The sequence below is a fragment of the Mesocricetus auratus genome, unplaced genomic scaffold (genome assembly GCF_017639785.1).
Source record: "Mesocricetus auratus isolate SY011 unplaced genomic scaffold, BCM_Maur_2.0 Super-Scaffold_100037, whole genome shotgun sequence".
Taxonomy (NCBI): domain Eukaryota; kingdom Metazoa; phylum Chordata; class Mammalia; order Rodentia; family Cricetidae; genus Mesocricetus; species Mesocricetus auratus.
The window spans coordinates 6232921-6247594 of record NW_024429215.1 but is presented as its reverse complement, the minus strand read 5'-3'; the positions used below and the strand labels follow the sequence as shown (position 1 = coordinate 6247594).

General features: G+C 54.0%; 1 protein-coding gene across 1 annotated transcript; it reads left to right on the top strand.

Annotated features, from left to right (window-relative positions):
• Window positions 1-187: 187 nt before the first annotated feature.
• Window positions 188-14636, top strand: Tmc4 (transmembrane channel like 4). The gene is made up of 15 exons (XM_005084185.4): window positions 188-330; window positions 1717-1915; window positions 2685-2830; window positions 2948-3180; window positions 3278-3399; window positions 7718-7865; window positions 8361-8528; window positions 8733-8896; window positions 9858-9984; window positions 10252-10349; window positions 12377-12560; window positions 13420-13550; window positions 13641-13796; window positions 14229-14307; window positions 14394-14636. The coding sequence occupies exons 1-15, from the start codon at window positions 261-263 to the stop codon at window positions 14460-14462; spliced, it is 2094 nt and encodes a 697-aa protein (XP_005084242.1). The 5' UTR covers window positions 188-260; the 3' UTR covers window positions 14463-14636.
• The last annotated feature ends 38 nt before the right edge of the window (window positions 14637-14674 follow it).

The window sequence follows — 14674 nt, the reverse complement described above, 5'->3', positions numbered from 1 at the left end:
ACACTCAGCCCACATTGCCAGCCTGCCCTGCTGAGGTCCCGGTGCCACGAAGTTCTGCAGGCTCAGGCGGTGAGGACTTCAACTCCCAGGAGACGACTTAAAGCAGAGGCCTGGCCTTACAGGAAGTGTACCCAAGTCACCTCAGGCCACCTAGTGGGCAGGTACATCCCCACCTCAGGCCCCTCCCTTACCTAGGGCAGTCCCCGCCCTGGGGGCCTCTAGACACGGAAACCACAGGTGCAGAAAGCACATCCACAAACATGGACGAGTGTCCCAGGGACGCCTGGGGCCAGCCCAGGGACTGGTCTAGCTCCCGGAAGTCAAGAACAGGTAGGAATGACTCCTGGGAAGTCAGGTCCGTCGGTCAAGGAAAGTAGGAGCTGCGTTCCTGAGCCCGAGAGCAGGATTTCATTTCCTGGGTTTCCTGAGACGGAAACTCTGAACCCCTGAAGAGGAACCTGGAAGAGGCCTAGTTACAGTGTTGGAGGAGAGAGGCGGGCGTTGGGTTCCCAGTATCAGGTACAGGAGGGGCCAGGGTTCCAAACTCCGCAGTGAGGAGACAGGAAGTTGCAGTTCGGACTCACACTTGGGGGGCTCACACCTGGGGACCTTAGGAGGGAGAGTCTAGGACTGTGGGTGTGTCAGCCTGAGGTTTTGAAACAGTATGAGGAACGGCCAGGGCCTGGACCCCTGGAGCAGAGGGATAAGAGCTAGGTTTGAGGGAGAAATCCCTGGTTTGAGGGAGAAATGATGGGATCTGTAGTTCTGAGGGAAGAGAACCTGAATCTAGAATCCCGGGTCCGAGGGAGGTGGACTGAGGCCTGGGCTCCTAGGTCTGAGGGAGGAGGACTAGGGATGAGGTCTGGATCCCTGAATCTGAGGGAGGAGGCTGGGGACTGATCTTCTTCGTCTGAGGGAGGAGGGCAGGGGCCTGGCTGGTGCCCTGAGTGTGAGGGAGGCGACTGGGGCCTGGACTCCTCAGTCTGAGGGAGGAGGAGGGCAGGGGCCTGGACTCCTCAGGATGAAGGAGGAGGAGGGCAGGGGCCTGGACTCCTCAGGATGAAGGAGGAGGAGGGCAGGGGCCTGGACTCCTCAGTCTGAGGGAGGAGGGCAGGGGCCTGGACTCCTCAGTCTGAGGGAGGAGGGCAGGGGTCTGGACTCCTCAGTCTGAGGGAGGAGGAGGCTGGGGTCTGGACTCCTCAGTCTGAGGGAGGAGGGCAGGGGTCTGGACTCCTCAGTCTGAGGGAGGAAGGCAGGGGTCTGGACTCCTCAGGATGAAGGAGGAGGAGGGCAGGGGCCTGGACTCCTCAGTCTGAGGGAGGAGGGCAGGGGTCTGGACTCCTCAGTCTGAGGGAGGAGGAGGCTGGGGTCTGGACTCCTCAATCTGAGGGAGGAGGGCAGGGGTCTGGACTCCTCAGTCTGAGGGAGGAGGAGGCTGGGGTCTGGACTCCTCAGTCTGAGGGAGGAGGGCAGGGGTCTGGACTCCTCAGTCTGAGGGAGGAGGAGGGCTGGGGTCTGGACTCCTGTATCTAAGGGAGGAGACTGGGCCCTGGGCTCCTGAGCCTCGGGAAAAGGACTAGGTCTGAGGGAGGAGGGCTGAGTCCTTTACTTCTGGGTCTGAGGGTCCAGGCCTAGGGCCTGGATTCTGGGTCTGAGGGGAAAGGATGGGTAGCCTCGACTCCGCCTGTCTTCCAATCCTTCTGTTTTCACGGCCAGGCCCATCGCTGGCCTCTGTGCTGAATGACCTCCCAAGTGCTGCTACTCTCCGATACCGTGGCCCTGGTGTGCTCCCTTGGGGGGCACATGAGGATGAGGATGGAGGAAGGAGTCTTCAGGCCTTTGCGGAAACTGCCCAAATGGAATCTCACTCTCCCCGGGAACTTCCCTGGCCTATGCAGGCAAGGCGGGAATACAGGTGAGCCCCTCTGACGCCTCCTTCTAGCAAGTAACTCTTCCTGGTTTCAACCGGTTATTTTCTTTATTGCCTCGCCACTGGCCAGGGTAAGGTCTGCCTGGGTTTGTTCTGAACTTTGTGTTAGAGAATCAGGAAGACTTTTTGTTGTTGTTGTTTTTCAAGACAACCTAGGGTCAGGGTTAGGGTTTTTCTGTGTAGCCTTGGCTGTTGCGGAACTCGCCCTCTAGACCAGGTTGGTCTCACAGAGATCCGCCTGTCTCTGCCTCCCCAGTGCTGGGATTAAAGGGCGCCGCCACCGCCCGGTTTTTTTGTTTGGTTTCCTTGAGACATGGTCTCACTCTATAACCCAGGCTGGCCTGAAATCACTGTTTATCTCAAGCTGGCCTCGAATTCTCACACTAGTCTTTCTACCGTGTTCTCCCTATTGAGGGGACTACAAGCATGAATGGTGTACCACACCGGACTCCTTCATTTTCTCTCAAAAGCATGTCACTAATCTGACCAGCCTGTCCTGGGACTCTCATGCCCCTGCCTCAGCCCGACTACTGGCGGGGTTCACCACCATACGTGGCTCTATCGCTATCTTGTGCCTGGTTTCCTATGCACAACGCAGACTTGTTTTCTTTTTAATTGCTGGAGAGTATTCCGCTGCATGGATACAGCGCACCGCAACCGCCACCCTCACCGTGTTCGAGGTGTTTGTGTCTTTGGGTGGTTCCCAGTTTGCAGTTTCCAAACCCTTCGTTTCCCGACTCTCCTTTCTTCCCAGGAGGACCCAGGCCAGGGAGCAGGTGGCCTCTGGCTCTGAATCGAAGGCCGCCCACTGGAGCCGGCAGCTGTCCAGGACCAAGGGGAAAATGAAAGAAGGCTTTCAAACCATCCAGCCCTGGGCATGGACGCTGAAGAAGATTGGGGGTGTGGTCCGCTTTAAAGGATGAGGGCTGGGGCCTGGACTCCTGGGGTCGAGGGAGGAGGGCTGGGGTCTGGAGTCGGTCTTGCACTGGACTGAGATGTCTCTGCTGCCCCCTGCAGGCCAGTTCGGAGCAGGCACCGAGTCCTACTTCTCTCTGCTGCGGTTCCTGCTCTTCCTCAACCTGGTGGCATCTGTGATTGAAGTCTGCATGAAGCTGATCCCCGCCTGGGCGGGAGGGCCTCCTCCGGGTCCCCCTGGCCCTAACATCTCCTCACCCTGTGGTTCCTACACCCCCAACACCCAGGGCCTGGTCTCCTTCCCGACCCAGCTCTTCAACTTGCTCTCTGGAGAGGTAGGTGCCGTGGCCCCGGGTTCCCTCAATGGCCAGCTCCCTTTGCCTCTACCCGGCCCCACAACGGCCCGTGCTCTGCCTCCCCCTCCCTCCCCAGGGTTACCTAGAATGGTCCCCTCTGTTCTATGGGTTCTACCCGCCCCGATCGGACCTGGCCGTCACCTACCTGTGCTCCGTCTTCGTCATCGGCCTCATCTACTTGCTGTTCATCCTGCACCGGTTAGTGACGCCCACATCCCGACTCTGATGGGGAGGGGACCCTGGAGGCTAGTGACACCCACATCCCGACTCTGATGGAGGCTAGTGACACCCACATCCCGACTCTGATGGGGAGGGGACACTGGAGGCTAGTGACACCCACATCCCGACTCTGATGGGGAGGGGACACTGGAGGCTAGTGACACCCACATCCCGACTCTGATGGGGAGGGGACACTGGAGGCGGCATAGAAAAGCCCCCTCCTCCCCCAGGGGCCGTTTCTTCAGCGTTGAAATCTATGTCAAATTCAGGTATGGAGCCTGAAGCCAGCAGTCTCTCGTCACTTGGGAGACTGAGGCAGGACGCTTAGGTCAGCCTGGGCTACAACAGAGTAAGCTGAAGGCCACCCAGAAAGATCCTGTCTGCCTGCGCATGTGGTCCTGCTCCTTTAATTCCAGCACTAGGGAGGTAGAGGCCTGAGAGACCTCTGAAGCCAGTGTGGTCTACAAATTGAGTTCTTTTTTTTTTCTCTAAAAGAGACAGACAGACAGAAGAGAGCACAAATTGGGAAGTCCCCACCCGCAGCTTATCTAGTGGTACCCTAAGGTGAGGGTACCCTAAGCACATGAAGGCCTGTTCTTTTTGGTTTTTGGTTTTTTAAATTATTTATTTACTAATTTATTTTATATACAGTGTTCTGCCTGCGAGTATCCCTGCAGGCCAGAAGAGGACACCAGATCTCATTACAAATGGTTGTGAGCCACCATGTGGTTGCTAGGAATTGAACTCAGGACCTCTGGAAGAGCAGTCAGTGCTCTTAACCTCTGAGCCATCTCTCCAGCCCCTTTGTTTTGTTTTTAAGATTTATTTATTTATTTATTATGTTTTTTTTAAAAAGATTTATTTATTTATTGCATATACAGTATTCTGTCTACACACCAGAAGAGGGCACCAAATTGAACTGTAGATGGTTGTGAGCCACCATGTGGTTGCTGGGAATTGAACTCAGGACCTCTGGAAGAGCAGTCAGTGCTCTTAACCTCTGAGCCATCTCTCAAGCCCCTTTGTTTTGTTTTTAAGATTTATTTATTTATTATGTATACAGTGTTCTGCCTGCAGACCAGGAGAGGGCACCAGATCTCATCACAGATAGTTGTGAGCCACCATGTGGTTGCTGGGAATTGAACTCATGGCCTTTGAAAAAGCAGGCAGTGCTCTTAACCGCTGAGCCATCTCTCCAGCCCATGAAGGCCCGTCTTGAAGATGCATAATTACACTAATTCCAGTGCTTGGGACGATGAGGCAGGAAGGTTACCTTGAACTCCAGGCTCCGTCTCAAGATCCCCAGTTATATCAAGGAATAGAACACCAAGCTGGCAGGGTTTTGCCGAAGGTGGGGATACTTTTTGACAACCTGTCTTCCATTCCCAGAACCTGCAGGGTACAGAGAGGAACTTCCACAGATTTCTGTGTGACTACCACACACGTTGGACCATGGCACACTAGTGCCGTCACACGAACACACACACACACACATACACACACACACCCACACTGAATAAATACATCTAAAAAGAGATGAATTAGAATGCTAAGCCTTCAGGGATGGCGCCTGTCCATAATCCCAGCACTGGGGAGCAAGATCCGGAACTCTAGGTTATCCCTGACTGCACAGTTGAGGCTAGCCTGGGCTACGTGAGACCTTGTGTCCTGTTTTTGCCCTTTATATAAATGGAGACTCCGGGTATATTGAAGGGGAGAGCACCCAGGAATTCCTGTGAGGGAGGCAGAAAATGGAAGTTATGTATCACTTCCTGTACAGGTATGCTATTTTTTTATTTTATTTTATTTTTTTGAGACAGGGTTTCTCTGTGTAGCCCTAGCTGTCCTGGAACTCACTCTGTAGACCCGGTGGGCCTTGAACTCACAGAGATCCACCTGCCTCTGCTTCCAGAGTGCTGGGATTAAAGGCATGGACCACCACCACCGCCACTTGGGTATTTTGTTTTGGCAATGCGTCATGCTGTACTTGAGGCTGCCTTAAATTTTGTTATGTAGCCTAGACAGGTCTTGAACTCATGGGAATCCCCCTGCTTAGCCTACTGAGGGTTACAGACTTCCCAGCATGCCTGTGGGGTGTGTGTATGTGTTCGTGAGGCTGGGGATGGGATCTGGGGGCCTCATGTATACTAGGCAAGTGCCCTACCACTGAATGGCTCCCACACCCTCAGGCTCTGAGGTAACTTTCAGATGTACAAAGGAAGTCCTGGGCAGGTATTTATTTGGGTACCTGAAAAGGGTAGGCGCTGGAGATTCATGTGTGGATGTATCTCCCTCATCCCTTCCCAGGAGGGGACGGAGCTTAGGGCTTCACACTTGCTAGGCATGAGCTCTGCCACTGAGCTAAATCCCTAATGCTGAGATTGATGAGACTGAGAGATCTTCAAGGAGGGAAACCAAATATTTTAAAAGGGGGTAGGGGTGGGATCATGCTCCCAAACTAAGAAAGCTATTAAAAAAAAAATTAGTGTCTCCTAGTTGACAGGCATTGCTCCAGCTTGCAGTTCTGAGGGTAGACACAAGTCATAAGACAGACTGTTTAATTAAGGACAAATATAATTGTGAGCAAGTATAAAACACGAGTAAATGGGTAGGGGAGCCCAGGCCTGCACTGGGGAGGTAAAGGAAATAGGATTGTGATTTTGAGGCCAGCCTTACCCTCATAGTGAGACCTTGTCACCAAAACAAACAAAACATCCTGGCGGTCGTGGCTCACACCTTTAATCCCAGCACTCGGGAGGCAGAGGCAGGCAGATCTCTGTGGGTTCAAGACCAGCCTGGTCTATAGAGTGAGTTCCTGGATGGCTAAGGTTATACAGAGAAACCCTGTCTTGAAAAAACAAACTAACTAAATACAAAGGCTGAGGAGATGGCTTGGTGGATAAAGTGTTTGCAGCAGAAACCCAAAGACAGAGGTTCAGACCCCAAAACCCACAGTAGAGCTGAGCGTGCCAGCCACACACATCTGCAACCCCCGGCACTGGGGGATGGGGAAGGCAGCAGACTCAGGAGGACCCCAGGAGCTCACCGGCCAGCCAGTGTATCCTAAACAGGTTCAGTGAGAGACTCCATCTGAAAACACAAAATGCAGACTGACAGACACCTGGCATACACCTCTGGCCTCCAAGCACACACACACATACATGTGTAAGTGCACCCATATATTCATGCACACACACATTCCCTAGTGCACCTGTACACCCATGCATACAGCACACAGACACTAATCCCAGCACTCAGGAGGCAAAGGCAGGCGGATCTCTGTGAGTTAGAGACCATCCTGGTCTACAAGAGCTAGTTCCAGGACAGCCTCCAAAGCCACAGAGAAACCCTGTCTCAAAAAAACAAAACAAACACACACACACACACACACACACACACACACACACACACACACACACACAGAGAGCGCTTCCTGGTTTGCCAGGAAGATGCTCAGTTCTTGGAAGCTGGGAGAAGATTTGTGGCAGTTTTCTTTAAAAACAGGAATTCCTGGAGGCAGAGGCAGGCGGATCTCTGTGAGTTCGAGGCCAGCCTGGTCTACAGAGCGAGTTCCAGGACAGCCTCCAAAGCCACAGAGAAACCCTGTCTGGAAAAACCAAAATAAATAAATAAATAAATAAATAAATAAAAAACAGGAATTCCTTCTGATTTGCATAAAAATGATGTCCCCGCAGGTTCAAATACTGAGAATGGAATCTCTACAGATGCAGAGGTCATGTGGGAACACTCCCTAGTTGTTCAGGGGAGAAAGGAGGGGGTAGTGAAAGTAGACACGGACTGTTTGTCCAGTTACATTTTTCTCTTCTTTTTGTTCTCATCCTTCCTTCTTATTCTCTCTAGTCTTTGCCGCCTCCCCCAACGCTTGTCTTAGTGGGCAGGTTGAGACAGTTCCCCTGTAACCTTGCATACCTCTGGCTGGTCTGGAACTCACTGTGCAGCCAGGCTAACCCTTGAACATGCTACGTAGCCTGGATTGTAGGCATCCTCCTGACTCAGCCTCCTTCCACCGGGCCTGCTTGCCTTCGTCGCGCTAAGAGTGTCTTTTTTTTTTTTTTTTAATTCTTTCTTCTCTTACCTCTGTCTTCTCGGATCTCTTCCTCTCTCGGGAGATCTAGCAGTCTCTCCTAGGTCCTTCTGTCGCTTTAAGGATGTCTGCTTCCCAGTTCTCTCTTAGCCTTTGGTTCCAAGTGCATCTCTCTGACTCCAGCTGATGGCACCCGATTACAGGTCTTTGAGTTCGTTTCATACTCCCTATTCTCGTGGTCTCTTCTCACAGTTCGGTGTCCGGGTTGAAGGAGACGCTGTTGGCCGAGTCCGAGGTTCTGACCAGCTACAGCCACCGGGTGTTCTCAGCTTGGAATTTTGGCCTCTGCGGGGCAGCGCACGTGCGGCTGCGCCAGCACATCATTTTGCATGACCTTCAGGTGCGCTCGCGAAGGCGGGGCTACAACTAGCTGTGGACCACACAAGACCCGCTTGAGATAAGGAGGAGCTGGGCATCGCTAAGAGACGAGAGTTCAAAGAAAGCCGCGCTAAAAATGCCTGGCATAGAAAGGACTAGGGGGCGGAGGGAGGGATTCGCTTAGGGAGGAGGCGGATCCCATGGCTGGTCCAAAGCGAAGTAGGGGCGTGGCTCGGAGGCTCAGAGGAGTGGATCCTGCGATTCATGGTTGGACAAGGGCCTCGGACAGGAGGCGGAGCCTCAAAGGGGTGAGGCTCGGGGTTCTCGGTTAGACTAGGGAGGGTGAACCTTGGGTGCAAGTCCGGGCTGCGGAGGGTCAGTGGCCCGAGAACTAAGTGGTCCCACGGACATCCCTGGAGGGCACGGAAGAAAGGAGAGGGCTGTGTCGGCTCCATCTGAAGCAGAGCCAGACCTGGAGGGATGGATCCCCAGCGGCAGGCGTTCCTCTTGGCCTCAGGTGGAGCTGGAGGAAGCCATGGTCAGGCGTCGTGCTGCGGAGCAGACGCTGGGCCAGCGAGCCAAGGTGTGGTCGTTGAGGGCTGTGCTCAACCTGCTGATCCTCGCGCTCCTGGCGGCGGCCTTCTACGGCATCTTCTGGGCCACCGGGTTCACCGTGACGCTGCAGGTGCAGAGGGTGTTGGAGGAGTGTCTTGGTTCTGCAACTCACATTTCCTGTGGGACAGAACTGAGGTCTACAACCCCTGGGCTTTTAAGAGGCTTGGAGACGGGGAGGTGTTGGGCCTGGGATTTTAGGGTCCTTTGAGGTGAAAAGAAACTAAGGGCGGACAGACTTTCTCAGCTTGCTTCCTTGTTCCGCACCTCCTCTCAGGAGACATCCGTTGTCCAGCAAACCCCCATACTGAAGCTTCTGGTGGATTATCTTCCGTCCATTTTCATCTCGGTGTTCAACTTCGTGCTGCCTCTCGTGTTCAACTTCATCACCTCCTTAGAGGGCTACACGCGCAGCCGCCAGATCGTCTTGATGCTGCTTCGGTTCTGGACTCCTGGGATGGGCTGGGCTGGGAGCTCTGGGAGAAGGGAGAAAGGGACAGGCAGAGAGAGGGTCTCTGGTTCTCTGGTTCTACAAATAAGGCGTTGGTGGCGCACTCCTTTAATCCCAGCACTCGGGAGGCAGAGGCAGGCAGATCTCTGTGAGTTCGAGACCAGCCTGGTCTACAGAGTGAGTTCTAGGACAGCCTCCAAAGCCACAGAGAAACCCTGTCTCGAAAAACCAAAAAAAAAAAAAAAAAAGACAGAGAAGTCTGGGTCGGTGAGGTGGCTCGGAGGATAAAGGGGCTTGCTGTGCATGTCTGTGCATCCCCAGAATGAATGTAAAGGCGGAAGGAGGAGCCAAATGCACAGAGTTGTCCCCCTGATCTCACACAAGCACTATTGCATGGACTTGCGCACACGCATGTGCGTGCACGCGCGCGCGCGCACACACACACACATACAGAGTTTTTGCACACAGAGTTTTTGTCTTTAAGACAAAGGAACTAGAGATGGCTCAGTGGTTAAGAACACTTATTGCTCTTGGAGAGGACAAGGAGTTGGTTCCTAGCACCCAACTGCCTGAATATCTAGGTCCAGGGGATCAGACTCCATCTTCTGGTCCACTAGCATGCTTGTGGTGCACACTCAAATGTATAGGAACACTATATATACATACATATGTAAATATACATACATATATATACACATACATACATATATATACATATATACATAGTGTGTGTGTGTGTATAGGACACACAAGTCCCATGCATGTGAGATCCAGGGAGTTCTGGATTCAAATCCTGACACTGAAACACAATTCCTTCCTTTGTGGAAAGGGGCGTGGGCGGGGAGGCCGTGAGCTTGCACCCAGAAGGAGGGACCAGCACCGTCTGCAGGACATCAGTGTGAGCGTCTGCAGGACATCAGTGTGAGCGCCTCCGTCTGCTTCGCCTTGCAGGACGGTGTTTTTGCGTCTGGCGTCCCTGGTGCTCCTCTTGTTGTCTCTGTGGAATCAGATCACGTGCGGGGGAAACAAGGAGGCAGAAGGCTGCAAGGCCTGTGGCTACAATTACAGAGAACTTCCGGTGAGATGACGGTGCTGCCGGTGTCTAGGTGGCATTCTTGGGCTTAGGGGTAGGACAGGGACTGTGGGAACTGGGTGGGTCCTCCCTTGGCTTGGGAGGAAGCTGAGCTGAGCATGAGTGTTTATGAACACCGAAGCCCCCACCCATCCACCCACCCAAGCACGCCATTTACGGGGGCGGTTTCTGATGCTGGCTGGCAATTTGGGGCTTCGGCTGCTTGAGCCTCCGTGCCGGAGGGTCTGGTCTACCCATGTCTTCCTTCTGCAGTGCTGGGAGACTCGTTTGGGTCAGGAGATGTACAAACTTGTGATCTTTGATCTGCTGATGAGCCTGCTGGTCATACTGTTGGTCCAGTTTCCTAGGAAGTAAGTGTCCTGCCCTCCTTGTAGACCTGCCCTACAGGAGCTGGCCCCGCCCCCGTGGGACCGCCGCCCCCTCCTGTTCTACCTGTTTTCTTTTCTTTTGGGCGGGGGTCTTTACACAAGCGAGGTAGTTTGCCAGTGACCCAGATATTGTAGCCCTCTTTATTATTTCCATCCGTCTTAATTTATTTGTTGGTGTGCATGTGTGTTCGTGTGAGCATATGCGGCGTGCTTGTGTGTGGGGTGATCAGAAGAGGGCTTTGCATGGCTTCCTCTATCGCTCTCTGCCTGTTTCTTTGAGGCAGGGTCTCTCTTTCCCTGAACGTGGGACGCACATTTTCTTAGCTAGGCAGGAAGTCAGCAAGCCCCAGCGAGTTTCCTATCTCTGGCCCTCTCAATGCTGGGATTACAGGCATGCCAGTGCCTGGCTTGTTAAGTGAGTCCTGGGGTCTTAACTCTGGTTCTCATGATTGGCCAGCAAATGCTTTTAACTGCTGAGCCACCTCTTCTGACCTGTCGTGTGCGTGCGTGCGTGTGTGCGTGTGTGTGTGTCTGTGTGTCTGTGTGTCTGTGTGTCTGTGTGTCTGTCTTTTTTGGTTTTTCCATACAGGGTTTATATTTATTGTAAATTTTTATTTAAATTAGAAATAATCTTATTTTACATATCAATTCCAGTTCCTCTCCCTCCCATCCTCCCATGCCCCCCACTGACCCCCCATCTCACCTCCCCATCCACTCCCCAGGGAGGGTGAGGCCTTCCATGAGGGATCATCAAAATCTGTCACATCATTTGGGGCAGGGCCTAGGCCCTCCCTCGTGTATCTCGGCTGAGAGAGTATCCCTCCATGGGGAATGGGTTCCCAAAGTCCATTTGTGCACTAGGGATAAATACTGATCCACTACCAGAGGCCCCATAGACTGCCCAGGCCTCCAACTGACGCCCACGTTCAGGGGGCCTGGTTTGGTCCTATGCTGGTTCCCCAGCAAGACAGGATTCTCTGTAGCTTTGGAGGCTGTCCTGGAACTCACTCTGTAGACCAGGCTGGCCTCGAACTCACAGAGATCCACCTGCCTCTGCCAACTGAGTGCTGGGATTAAAGGTATTCGCCATCACCTCCAGCTTGTATGTGTCTATTTTAAAGATTTATTTATTGCTGGGCGTTGGTGGCACACGCGTTTAATCCCAGCACTCGGGAGGCAGAGGCAGGTGGATCTCTGTGAGTTCGAGATCAGCCTGGTCTGATTTTCCAGTCAAACTGGAAGTCAAGCCTTGATCTAGAAAGTGGGTAGGATACTGGGAGTGGTGGGTTAGACTGGCAATCAGAGCCCCAGGGAGGCTGGATCACTAGTTCCAGGCCAGGGAGGCTGGATCACCTCCAGTTCCAGGCCAGCCTAAGCTACAGTCAGACAGTGCCTGAGAAGACTAAAAAGGGGGATGAGAGAGACAGTTCAGTGGTGGCGCACGCCTTTATTCCCAGCACTTTCAAGGCAGAGGCAGGTGCATCTCCATGAGTTCAATGCCAGCCTGGTATATACAGAGAATTCCAGGACTCTTCTTCCGGAGGACAAGAGTTCAATTCCTACCACCCTCATCAAGTGACTCACAAACACCTGTATCTCCAGCAGCAAGAGATGACACTCTTTTCTGGTTTCCAACGGCACATACACTCACATGCACATACCCACTCCCTGTTCCACCACCCCACAAACATAGCTAAATAAATTTTCTTCTTTCTTTCTTTTTCTTTTTCTTTTTCTTTTTTTTTTTTTTTTTGGTTTTTCGAGACAGGGTTTCTCTGTATTGTTTTGGAGGCTGTCCTGGAGCTCACTCTGTAGACCAGGCTGGCCTCGAACTCACAGAGATTCGCCTGCCTCTGCCTCCCGAGTGCTGGGATTAAAGGCGTCCGCCACCAACGCCTGGCAAATCAGAGATCTTAAAAGTCCAGCTCCTCACAATCCTTTACAAAATGGTTGGGAAGACATAAAAAATAAAATAAAGCAGGCCTATGACGGTCCCACCTGTCCTTCAGGATACTCTGCGGCCTCTGTCCCGGGGCGTTGGGTCGTCTGGCAGGGACCCTGGAGTTCCAGGTTCCTGACGAGGTGCTGGGGCTCATCTATGCTCAGACGGTGGTCTGGGTGGGCAGCTTTTTCTGCCCTTTACTGCCTCTGATCAACACCGCCAAGTTCCTGATTCTTTTCTGTCTGAAGAAGGTGAGGCTGGGGACGATCCCCAAGTCTGAGCTGAGGGGTTTGGGGACTGTGCTCCTGGACTAGGGAAGGGGGAGAGCCAGGGTCACGGGAGGGGGAGGGAGGCAGGGAGGGGGAGGAGGAGAGGAGGAGGGGGAGGAGGAGGAGAGGAGGAAGAGGAGGGGAGGAGGAGGAGGGGAAGAGGGGAGGAGGAGGAGGGGGAGGAGGAGAGGAAGAGGGGGAGGGGAGGAGGGAGAAGGGGAGGAGGGGAGGAGGAGGAGGGGAGGAGGGAGAGGAGGGGGAGGAGGAAGAGGGAGGGGAGGAGGAGGAGGAGGGGAGGAGGGAGAAGGGGAGGAGGAAGGGAGGAGGGGGGGAGAAGGAAGAAGAGGGGGAGGAGGAGGGGGAGGAGGAGGAGGGGAGGAAGATGAGGAGGAGGGGAGGAGGAGGAGGAGAGGAGGAGGGGAGAAGGAGGAGGAAGGGAGGAGGAGGAGGGGGAGAGGAGGAGGAGGGGAGGAGGAAGGGAGGAGGAGGAGGGGAGAAGGAGGAGGAGGAAGGGAGGAGGAGGGGAGGAGAGGAGGAGGGGAGAAGGAGGAGGAGGAAGGGAGGAGGAGGAAGAGGAGAGGAGGAGGAGGGGAGGAGGAGGGGGAGAAGGAGGAGGGGAGGAGGGAGAAAGGGAGGAGGAAGGGGACAGCGCTGGAAGTCAGTCCTGGGTCCAGAGAAGGAGGGATCTGAGATAGTCTGCCCTCTAGGGCTGAGCAACAGGTGGCTCGGGTCATCTTGGTCCTGCCTCAGAGGAGGCCAAAACGTCCGGATGGGAAAAGAGGATAAACAAAGGACTGACTGTTGGGTCTCAAACCTCCATTTCCCGACCTCTCCCCGCCAGATGACGCTCTTCTCCATCTACTCACCGGCCTCTGGCACCTTCCGGGCTTCCGCCGCAAATTTCTTCTTCCCTCTGGTGCTTCTCTTGGGTCTGGCGATCTCTGCTGTCCCCGTGCTTTACAGCATCTTCCTGTGAGTACGAGGCACCCGTTTCCCGTTGCGTCACCACGGGGTCCTCCCTCTGGCCCTTCTTGGTTGAGCCCAGAGTGTCTCTGCCCGCAGGATCCCACCTTCTAAGCTGTGTGGCCCATTCCAAGGAAAGCGGTCCATCTGGGTCCACATCCCCCAGTCCATTGAAAGCCTCCCTCAGACCACCCAGAACTTTCTCTACTTCCTGGGCACACAGGCTTTTGCCGTACCCCTTCTGATCCTCTCTTGGTAAGTGGGTCCAGACTTTACGGTCAGATTTTGGATATGTGTGGTTTAGTGTTTGAAAAAAAGGGGGGGAGCTGGGGGCTGGGTATCTGAGTATTAGAGAGGAGGGCTGCTGCCTGGGTACCTATGGGGCAGAAGGGAGCTGGGGTCTACCTAGATCTGGGCTGGGGTCTGGACTCCTGGGGCTAAGAAAAGAGGCCTGGGTTTGGAACACTGGGTCTAAAGGAGGTCTGCAGACAGTCTAGAACCTTGGTCTGAGGGAGGAGGGCAGAGGTGTGAAAACCTGGATCTGAGGGAAGAGAGAATGGAAGAGTGGCCCTTGGAGTCTCAAGAGGGTTTTGAGGGTCCCGATCCTGGTTTCTGAGGAGCCATATGATGAAGATGTACATACACATTTTTTTTTTCCGGAGTGACTTTCCTTCCTGTCTTCCTTAGCATCCTGATGACGTATACAATAGCCCTGGCTAACTCTTACGGACGCCTCATTTCTGAGCTCAAACGCCAGATAGAGACGGTGAGCCATGGTGGTTCTCTCTGAGAGCACGGGGAGGACATGGGCGTGGAGGAGCAGTGCCTCACTTCCGCCCCCTTTGTCCTCAGGAAGCGAAGAATAAAGTCTTCCTAGCCCAGCGAGCTGTGGCTCTGAGCTCGGTGAACGGAGCGATCTGACCCGTCTCGTTGGAATGCCGCCGCGCCTTCAGACCCGCAGACCCACGAATACTCCTCAGTATACGCTACCCCCTCATCTCTAGGATCGAGTCCCCCGCCCTCCGCCACCAAGTGCCGCACTCTCAGTTGAACTGTATCAATAAACGGCAGCCGAAGCTGCTCTGCGTTTTGAAACCGGGTCCTGAAGCTGCGGACAGGGTTTGGGGAGGGGC